General features: G+C 45.3%; 1 protein-coding gene across 1 annotated transcript in view; it reads left to right on the top strand.

Moving 5' to 3' along the window:
• The first annotated feature begins 4,426 nt into the window (after positions 1 to 4,426).
• Dgkk (diacylglycerol kinase kappa) overlaps positions 4,427 to 12,779 on the top strand; it is a 134,507-nt gene continuing 126,154 nt past the window's right edge. The window contains exon 1 of the mRNA XM_034486088.2: positions 4,427 to 5,382. Within this exon, the coding sequence (XP_034341979.1) occupies positions 4,570 to 5,382 (813 nt within the window). The 5' untranslated portion in view covers positions 4,427 to 4,569. The remainder of the gene's footprint in view (positions 5,383 to 12,779) is intronic.

The raw sequence follows: 12,779 nt of genomic DNA, 5'->3' as shown, positions 1-12,779 counted from the left end.
CTGTCCTCAGATAGCCCAGCTCACTCTTACCATGCTTTCCAATTCTTTCTTTTCTCTTTGGCCAAAAATACTCTGGACTTTCCCCTTTGCTGATCTTTGTCAACGGACTAATAGACCTACTTCCAGATATGTTTCTTTTTAGTATGTCATCCCCACTTCACACACAGCAAAACTGACATTTTTGTGCCAGAATCCACAGAGCTGCTTTGTGAGTATCCCTTGCTCCATTTTCAGGTGATGAAATTTGAGGTAGAGAGATATTAAATTATAAGCATAGGGACATAATACAGGCTTAATGTGCATGCACACATGTATTATGGCACGCGTGTGGAGGCCAGACTCCAAATGTAGGATTTGAGTCTCACCTTCTACCATGTGGATCCTGGGGCTTGAACTCAAATTGTCAGGTTTGGAAGCAGAGGCTTGTACTCAATTGTGCTGTCTCACTAGTCCCCAGGTTCTTATGATTCTTCTGGGAAGGAATGTGTCTCAGGTTTCTGCCTCCTCTTCTCTTTTCCCATGGTTCCTAATTGGGCTTCAGACTGGCAGTAAATGCATCTTAACTATGGGATGCTTCATTTCAGGAAAACATAAAAAAAAGAATAAAATGGACACACTGTGGGTGGATTCTCCTATTACATACATATTAAATACGATTCCTCTAAATGGGGAATTCTTATAGTGAGCTTTTTTACAGGTCATTAATTGTGTGTGTGTGTGTGTGTGTGAGAGAGAGAGAGAGAGAGAGAGAGAGAGAGAGAGAGAGAGAGAGAACACTTACTTAGAACACTAAGGTAAAAATGGCATTAGAACAATGTCTATGTAAATACTCTGTAGCAAGGTGAGTATTTACATCACCATTGTCTTACAGTCCCCAGATCAGCACTGGGCTCTAGTGATTCTCAGCTGGAAGTTAAGTAGCACAAGTTCTAAATATCTGTCCTGCTACCAATTATCTCTGTGTCCTTAAACATGGTGTTTAATCTCTCTGGACTTGTATTTTCTTGTCTATAAAAGTCAAGGGGTAGACATGTGCAATGGAAGTTCAAACTTATTTTTTCAGACAATAGTTAATGAGGCTCAAGAGACATAATGTATTTAGATGTAGTTTAGAAGTCAAAATGCATTATAAGAACACACCTTTAAAAATCTACAACCCTGTATTTCTTAAACCCTAGGAGAGCAAACTGAGTGAAGGATGACAGGTTCACATTTTAATCCAAGCTAAACTGTCAGAATTGTCTACCTTTTTCATTGAGCTATTTCACTAGCCCCCAGATGCTTATGATTTTTTCTAGGAAGGATGATGCTGTTCATCACCCCATCTCTTTATCTTATTTAGAAGATTATTTATAAAAGATTCTATGTGGGCTTTGAATAGTGCCAAGCTGGCAACAGTGGGGAAGGTAGGCAGCTGCTAAAACTCAGACAACACACTGATTTCATTCAACTATTCTGTAAAAAGGTGGACTTGCAACATTTACAACTATTGCTTTAATACTAGGGGGCCTCTGGCACTGTATTATTGCTCACATTCAATAATGAAAATGAAATGAGAAAGAGGAAGAGCTCTAATGTTGTGATGGTTCTCCAGCCTCTTCTTAAAATGGTTAGTTTAAGTGTGTTAGCTAGAGTAACGAATTCTGCTGAAAAGCACTGCAGAAAAAGATACCCTACCTAGGAACCTGCAGTGCATGAGCCGCCTAGCAAACACTTCATAAATCTTACTGGCTTCATCACTGGATTAGAATTTGAGGAAGATACACTAGCATCTCTTCTAAGCAAAGCTTCTACTGGTTTTGCTTTTAATAAAAACTGGTTGCAGAGGAGAGGACTTACACTAGTTGCAGCAAGTCACCCCCCAGTTCAGCCACTAATCAACCTTTCTGATTCCCTGCTACTAAAAAAAAAAATGTCATATAGAAGACATTGTATTCAAAACTAGTCAGGAGAAGAAAGATCAAAACAGACAAAACCAGCCTTTGCTCTCGATCTGTGACAGACGTATTTTGAAGTACTGAGACATCAGTTTAAAAGACTCAAAGCTAATGATAGTACAGTTCTGTCAGCGCATATGCCCAGTAACCTACCCTCCTGGAGCCAAAACTGTACACAAACAACACCCAAATGATCTTGCAGCAAGAGATCACACTGTAAATTTTAGACCTGTCGTGCCTGAGCATGGACAGAATTATAAACAAGAGTTCATGGAATATACATAAAGTGATAATTCCAACTTGTCTCCTAGTGCTGTCCTGCCTGCGGACAAAATCATCTGCCTCTACACCTGAGAAGCCATCTTATTCAGTGACTTCACAGCCTTCAGTCTTTCTGACTCCACGTTAAGGCTTTGCAAAAGGAACATTAAACATTAAACACCAGTTCATTCTACACATTTTGTTTGCTGCTTGTTTTATTTTGTTTTCACCAGGGTATAAAAGCCTGAGAAATGACTTTCAAGCCTGGGCTTACCAACTGGTTAGATGTGACACTTGTGGGTTTCCCTTAGGAACACACAAGGTTAATGCAGCCTGTTTGAGTGTGAGATCTGACAGAGGAGAAAAATCCCTGAGAGGGGGAAGTAGGTGGGCATGGTAGTGTGGGATTACTGGCAAGAGGCCTCCCAAGTAAGAGAGTTGAGTGGCTCAGCTCCCCTGGGTTTCTGCCATCCTAGAGGTTAGAGATGGTCCCTATGCAGGGCTTAGTAGCTGTCAAGCCGTGTGCCATGGATACAGAATGGTAGGTTTAAGCAAAGATGCTGCTGCAAGTGTCTGAGAAATGCTGACTGCATCATAGATTCCGGTTTTTGCAGTGTATGTGCTGGGCTGGGAGGCATACATATATGAGACTGTTTTCAGTGGTATTCATTGTTAAGATGCTGTTAAGAGCAGAAAAAATACTGCAGATTCTAGAAAATTATTGGCGAGTATCAGCTCACAAAGGACTAGGGACCAGTGGATGTTGTACTCTAGAAGACGATTGATGGAGGAGGGGCTGCAGCATTCTCTGTGTGGGAGATAAATTCACTTGTTGTATTTCAAATTAGGTTTACAGGTATTCCTCCCCTACGCAGCCATGTCTTGATGGGAAGACTTCTCAAATTTTAATTCTATATGGCAGCACATTGGCGTCTAATGTCTAGGTCTAAGATGATGGTTTGTATGTAGGTATATGTCTATGGCTAACAGGGACAGAGCTTCTGAAGTCTCCTAATGTCGTTTGTGGGAAGAGTGCTGCTGCAGCGACCTGTCCTTTTTGCAACACGATTTTCCATCACTAATGTCAGAGTGCTTCAGGAGCTTAAAAAACGACGACGTGTGGGGTTTTGAAATGATTTTTTCCCTCAGTCCAGAATATGATCGTTTGCAAAGGTACATACACACACACACACACACACACACACACACACACACACGCACGCACACTCATACGTTAGATTAAAACTCCGAAGATGTTCAGGAAGTCCAGCTAAAAGAGTGTCTCCTATGGCAAAGCCTGGGTACTCAGATGCCAGATAGCTGCGGAGATCAGCATAGCCTCGCTTCTGAGCTCCCAGCCTAGCCACCACCACTGCCAGGGCACTCTCTCTCGCCTTGCTGTCTGGCGCTCAGGGCTACATCTGCAGGCTGCAGAAAGCCAGGGCTCCAGTTCTCCCTCATCGCACTCCCTTCCCAAAGCACCGCAAACCGAATAGCAACCTCCTCAACTGCTCTGATTTAGAAAAGCGCAGAAATTAATCAATCAATCAATCAAACAAACAAACAAAACAAAACAAACAAACCCCCCGTAAACTCGGAGAAAAGTCTCCCCACCCCCACCTTCATTCCCGTCTCCCGTTTTCCAATCTCTGCAGGTTATTTTCTTTTCCTGAGTTAAATAAAATGTATTACTTGTTCATTCTGACTTGGGAATAGGGCAAGAGGTTGCACCCAGGCTAGATCCACCTGCTGCTGAGGTAAGAGGGCAGCTACCTTATAGAAGCTTAAGATCAGCAGCAGCTCCGTAGACTGTGGATGGATTGCAAAGACCCTCAACTTCTTTCTGTCTCTGGTGTGTGTTCCTCTCTCTCTCTCTCTCTCTCTCTCTCTCTCTCTCTCTCTCTCTCTCTCTCTCTCTCTCTCTCTCTCTCTCTCTCCTCACCACCACCATTCTTGACACTAAAGGGTTAACCCCGGCTGGGCTCCAAGTCCTCCCCACAAGCCACTCAATTCCCCCTCCTCTTTTTTTTTTTTTTTTTTTTTTGCCTCCCCCTCCTTTCCTGCGCACGTCGCTAAGAGGTCATCAAGCGCTCTGCCCAGTCGCGTTCTCAAGCCTTACTCTTTCCCGCCCATCAAACCCGTAGCTGCTTACGAAGAGGTGTGCGCTCACCAAGGGGCGTGTCCCAGCTCCGCGAGACGCTGCGCGCCCCTGGGTTAGATCTCAGAGCTGCGCTAGCCATGGAGCGAAGCGGGTGCAAAGTTTGGCACCCTTCAAAGGGATGTCAGATAGGAGTGGGTGGACCGCCCAAGGGCTCTTTAGCCCTCCAAGCTTAGGGACCCCGGCTGCCTGGACCTCAGACGGTGTGCTGCAATGGACGGTGTAGATTCGGTGGCCCAGGGCACTGCCCAGCCTCAGGATGGAGAGCAGCCTGCTGAGTCCCCAGAGCCGCCGCCGCCGCCTCCCGCTCCGCCGCCGGCCCCACCGCCTCCGGCCCCACCGCCTCCCGCCCCACCGCCTCCCGCCCCACCGCCTCCCTCCCCACCGCCTCCCGCCCCACCGCCTCCTGCTCCTCCACCATTCCCCGAGCCTTCTACAGAACCAGTACCAGAGCCTGCTCTGGGACCCTGTCCAGAAGCGACTCCAGAACCAGCCACAGAAACAGACGGAAAATCAACCCCAGAGCCGGACCCAGAACCAGACTCAGAGCCGGCCCCAGAGCCGGACCCAGAACCAGACTCAGAGCCGGCCCCAGAGCCGGACCCAGAACCAGACTCAGAGCCGGCCCCAGAGCCGGACCCAGAACCAGACTCAGAGCCGGCCCCGAAGCCGGACCCAGAACCAGACTCAGAGCCGGCCACAGAGCTGGACCCAGAACTTGTCCCAGAGCCGGCCCCGGAGCCGGCCCCAGAACCTGCCCCAGATCCAACCCTAGAGTTGGCCTCAGAACCGACTAGAGAACCGACCCCAGATCTTGACACAGGGCTGGCCCTAGAACCAGCCCCCGAACCTGCCATGGAGAGGGCCCCAGAGCTGTGGCTAGAGCCAACTCCAGAGTCCTGTCTAAAGATGAGTCCAGCACTACATCTGTTGCAGGTAGTTCCTGGAGAGCAAAGTGGAAGGACATCTCCAGTGCTCTTGCCATTGCCGTCGCCCAAACCGCCAACAACATGGTCCAGAATAAAGGTAAGGAAAAAAAGGCCCTGGGGGGGGGGGGCGTCAAGGCTAGGTCGGATGATTATGGAGTTTGCTAGACTCCGGGTATCCCTTGAATCCGTTTGGCTACCATTCACTGGCAGAAAGATGTGGGGAAGCGAGAGCGGGGAAGCGGGGAAGTGGCGAGGAAGCGGGAAGTGGTTGAGAAGCGGGAAGCAACATGTGGGAAAAGAGAGTAGGCTGCTTGCGGTTAGGAATAGAGGTGAGAGCAGACCTGCGAGTCGGAGCACTTTCCCCCATAGGAGGAAGTGACAGGGCAGTGGGCACCTGTATCTTAAAAAATCATTGAAAGGCAACCCTGGGGAATGCAAGCTACCTGAAGTATTTGGGGCTGGCTCGAGGTACTGGAGTGGAAGACACTGAGGGGGGAGGGCGATGGGACACACCTCTGCCACAGCCATTGCCGCAGAGGCCCAAACTGCGGAGCCTCTGCCTGCTTGGCCCCCTCCCTGCCACTGAGGAGGAGGGGGCACATCAGCTGAGATGCAGCTGAAGACATTTCAGGGAGGTGCCTGTCCACTGCTGGGCACTGGTACTCCAGGCAGAGGTGAGGGGAAGGGCGGCGCCCACGCGCACTGCAGGGGAAGGGCAAGGTTCGCTGGGAGGAGGGGGAGAGCCTGCGTTGGAGCCACCATCCTGTCTGTCTGCAGGATTTCCCAGCAGGTAGGTGCAAGCACAGTGATACAGTGACGCGCGGCGTCACAAGCGGGCAACTGTCATCCCGAGCGAGGACCAGTTGGTACTGCAGTCCTGGTTTAGCAAATGTGAAAAGAAAAAAAAAAAAAAACCACGAGTTGGGTTTTGGGAGCAGAACATGTGAACCACAACTTTCATCTCTACCGGTCTACAGCAATTCCTTGCACTTATCTGGGGGAAAAAAAATGAATGAAGAGGCCCCTGGCACCAGTCCATACCAGAGGAGCAAGGGAGGTTTTCAATGTTTACCTCCAGTGTGCCTGGTTTTCTCCCTGTCTCTGGTCCCTTTAGTCTAAAAACGGTGAAAATGACAACAAGGCTTAAACGTATGCCTCCCGTTAGCTTTCCCCAAAGAAAAACACACAGGTAGAGGCACAAGCAGATAACGCAACATTGCCAGTAAGAGCAGCCTATCCAGCTGCTTGGCAGAGACGCATCTGAGAATCCTGCTGTTGTTTGACGGCACACTTGTAGCATGCAGAATGCAGGGCTGGGGGGGGGGTAAAACTGGCATCATGAAATAGCCAAATATCTGCAATGATAAAGTCTACAGTGAAAGTTTGAAAAAAGACAGAGGGGTGAGAATTTATTTAAATAATCAAAATAGGACGATAGTGACTTGGACAAGGGAAAAAAATATAAAAATCTCGGGAACGGATCTTTCCCCTTCCTGCAGATATTCTTTCTTACTGAGATTACAAGAAAAGGAAGGTGGACAGCTACACAGGGACATTACCCTAACCCTGACGCTAGCTGTTCTTTCTGGAAAGGTCTGCATTGAGCTGGTGAGTGGAAGATGAGCAGAATCACCTGACCTGTGGCCATCTTAAGTGAAAAATTGGGTACTAGGCTGAAGGGAGGGGGGGGGCTGGCTCCTTAATTACCTGAATGGCCTTCTGAAGCATTCTCCCTTTGACCTCAGGACGGCAGGCCGGGGGTCCAGGACCATTTTTTCCCCGATCCTCAGTGAAAATCATTCCTCTTTAGCTGTGAAAACATATTTTATCAGATTGCCAGATAGGGGGAATCAAGGCACCGGTAATCAGGTTAGTTCTCTTGTTTTGGGGCCTGTTCACATATACTGGCTGCATGGCTCCCTGGCATGAGACAGCATTCATACAGACAGAGACCCAGGGGGTTAAGTTTGCCTTCAGCAGAGGCAGGCATTTGTTGATTCACTTATCTGTAGAGTTGGGAACCCTAAGTATCCATCAGGAAGGACCTGTAGATAAACTAATGAAGGCTCTTGGAAATTCCAAGGATACAAAAGATCTAGGTAAACGTTCACATTGTTAAGGAATTCAATTCTTTGCTATCTTTCAGTTGCCCTCTGGTGCAGTTGGCAACAGCTGGTCTTCAGCAATAAAGCCATTTTCTTCTGCAGTCGTTTCGAGCAAGTAGCATTTACAAGCAGCTGATTTGTATATTAACATTCAATACAAATAGCTTGCTGTATTAGCTGGGGTAAGAATATTCACAAACACTGCCTCCTTGAGGAAGGCTTGGAAAAACACACACAAACAAAAGTCACAAACATATCACACACACACACCACACACACATCACACACACATACACACAAGCACACACACCAAACACATACACATAGACACACACCACATACACATCACACACATACAAACGCATACATACAAGCACACACCAAACACATATACAAACCACACACACACACACACAAACACATACATACAAGCACACACACCAAACACACACACACATACACACAAGCACACACACCAAACACATACACATATACACACATCACACACATACAAACACATACACACAAGCGCACACACCAAACACATATACATATACACACACCACACACACATACAAATGCATACACACAAGCACACACACCAAACACATACACATAGACACACACCACACACGCCACACACACATCACACACACATACACACAAGAACACACACCAAACACATACACATAGACACACATCACACACACAAACGCATACATACAAGCACACACACCAAACACATACACATATACACACATCACACACGCCACACACACACATCACACACACATACACACAAGCACACACACCAAACACATACACATAGACACACACCACACACGCCACACACACATCACACACACACATACACACAAGCACACACACCAAACACATACACATAGACACACACCACATACACATCACACACATACAAACGCATACATACAAGCACACACCAAACACATATACAAACCACACACACACACACAAACACATACATACAAGCACACACACCAAACACATACACATATACACACATCACACATATCACACACATACAAACACATACACACAAGCACACACACCAAACACATATACATATACACACACCACACACACATACAAATGCATACACACAAGCACACACACCAAACACATACACATAGACACACATCACACACACAAACGCATACATACAAGCACACACACCAAACACATACACATATACACACATCATACACACAAACGCATACATACAAGCACACACACCAAACACATACACATATACACACATCACACACGCCACACACACATCACACACATATACACACAAGCACACACACCAAACACATACACATAGACACACACCACACACGCCACACACACATCACACACACATACACACAAGCACACACACCAAACACATACACATAGACACACACCACATACACATCACACACATACAAACGCATACATACAAGCACACACCAAACACATACACACACCACTCACACATACAAATGCATACACACAAGCACACACACCAAACACATACACATATACACACATCACACACGCCACACACACATCACACACACATACACACAAGCACACACACCAAACACATACACATAGACACACACCACACACATCACACACATACAAACACATACACACAAGCACACACACCAAACACATATACATATACACACACCACACACACATACAAATGCATACACACAAGCACACACACCAAACACATACACATAGACACACATCACACACATCACACACATACAAACACATACACACAAGCGCACACACCAAACACATATACATATACATACACCACACACACATACAAATGCATACACACAAGCACACACACCAAACACATACACATAGACACACATCACACACATCACACACATACAAACACATACACACAAGCGCACACACCAAACACATATACATATACACACACCACACACACATACAAATGCATACACACAAGCACACACACCAAACACATACATATAGACACACACCACATACACATCACACACATATATAAACACATACACACAAGCACACACACTAAACACATATACACACAACACACACACACATCACACACACAAACGCATGCATACAAGCATACACACCAAACACATACACATATACACACATCACACACACACAAACGCATACATACAAGCACACACACCAAACACATACACATATACACACATCACACACGCCACACACACATCACACACACATACACACAAGCACACACACCAAACACATACACATAGACACACACCACACACGCCACACACACATCACACACACATACACACAAGCACACACACCAAACACATACACATAGACACACACCACACACGCCACACACACATCACACACACATACACACAAGAACACACACCAAACACATACACATAGACACACACCACATACACATCACACACATACAAACGCATACATACAAGCACACACCAAACACATATACAAACCACACACACACACACACAAACGCATACATACAAGCACACACACCAAACACATACACATATACACACATCACACACATCACACACATACAAACACATACACACAAGCACACACACCAAACACATATACATATACACACACCACACACACATACAAATGCATACACACAAGCACACACACCAAACACATACACATAGACACACACCACATACACATCACACACATACAAACGCATACATACAAGCACACACCAAACACATATACAAACCACACACACACACACACACACACACACACACACACACAAACACATACATACAAGCACACACACCAAACACATACACATATACACACATCACACATATCACACACATACAAACACATACACACAAGCACACACACCAAACACATATACATATACACACACCACACACACATACAAATGCATACACACAAGCACACACACCAAACACATACACATAGACACACATCATACACACAAACGCATACATACAAGCACACACACCAAACACATACACATATACACACATCACACCCGCCACACACACATCACACACATATACACACAAGCACACACACCAAACACATACACATAGACACACACCACACACGCCACACACACATCACACACACATACACACAAGCACACACACCAAACACATACACATAGACACACACCACATACACATCACACACATACAAACGCATACATACAAGCACACACCAAACACATATACAAACCACACACACACACACACACAAACACATACATACAAGCACACACACCAAACACATACACATATACACACATCACACATGCCACACACACATCACACACACATACACACAAGCACACACACCAAACACATACACATATACACACACCACACACATCACACACATACAAACACATACACACAAGCACACACACCAAACACATATACATATACACACACCACACACACATACAAATGCATACACACAAGCACACACATCAAACACATACACATAGACACACATCACACACAGAAACGTATACATACAAGCACACACACCAAACACATACACATATACACACATCACACACACACAAACGCATACATACAAGCACACACACCAAACACATACACATATACACACATCACACACACACAAACGCATACATACAAGCACACACACCAAACACATACACATGTACACACACCACACACACGCCACACACACGCCACATACACACATCACACACACATACACACAAGCCCACACACCAAACACATACACATAGACACACACCACACACATCACACACATACAAATGCATACACACAAGCACACACACCAAACACATATACATAACACCACACACACATACAAATGCATACACACAAGCACACACACCAAACACATACACATAGACACACACCACACAGACACACATCACACACACAAACGCATACATACAAGCACACACACCAAACACATATACACACACCACACACACATACAAATGCATACACACAAGCACACACACCAAACACATACATATAGACACACACCACATACACATCACACACATATAAAAACACATACACACAAGCACACACACTAAACACATACACATATACACACACCACACACACACATCACACACACAAACGCATGCATACAAGCATACACACCAAACACATACACATATACACACATCACACACACACAAACGCATTCATACAAGCACACACACCAAACACATACACATATACACACACCACACACACGCCACACACATGCCACACACATGCCACACACACACCACAACACATCACACACACATACACACAAGCACACACACCAAACACATACACATATACACACATCACACAGACACACATACAAATGCATACACACAAGCACACACCAAACACATACACATATACACACACCACACACACATCACACACACAAACGCATACATACAAGCACACACACCAAACACATATACACACACCACACACACATACAAATGCATACACACAAGCACACACCAAACACATACATATAGACACACACCACATACACATCACACACATATAAAAACACATACACACAAGCACACACACTAAACACATACACATATACACACACCACACACACACATCACACACACAAACGCATGCATACAAGCATACACACCAAACACATACACATATACACACATCACACATACACAAACACATTCATACAAGCACACACACCAAGCACATACACATATACACACGCCACACATGCCACACACATGCCACACACACACCACAACACATCACACACACATACACACAAGCACACACACCAAACACATACACATATACACACACCACACACATCACACACATACAAACACATACACACAAGCACACACACCAAACACATACACATATACACACATCACACAGACACACATACAAATGCATACACACAAGCACACACACCAAACACATACACATATACACACACCACACACACATCACACACACAAACGCATACATACAAGCACACACACCAAACACATATACACACACCACACACACATACAAATGCATACACACAAGCACACACCAAACACATACATATAGACACACACCACATACACATCACACACATATAAAAACACATACACACAAGCACACACACTAAACACATACACATATACACACAACACACACACACATCACACACACAAACGCATACATACAAGCACACACACCAAACACATACACATATACACATATCACACACACATACATACATACAATCACACACACCAAACATATAC

The sequence above is a fragment of the Arvicanthis niloticus genome, chromosome X (genome assembly GCF_011762505.2).
Source record: "Arvicanthis niloticus isolate mArvNil1 chromosome X, mArvNil1.pat.X, whole genome shotgun sequence".
Classification (NCBI taxonomy): domain Eukaryota; kingdom Metazoa; phylum Chordata; class Mammalia; order Rodentia; family Muridae; genus Arvicanthis; species Arvicanthis niloticus.
Note: the sequence above shows the minus strand (reverse complement) of the source record. Positions and strands in the feature narration are given on the sequence as shown.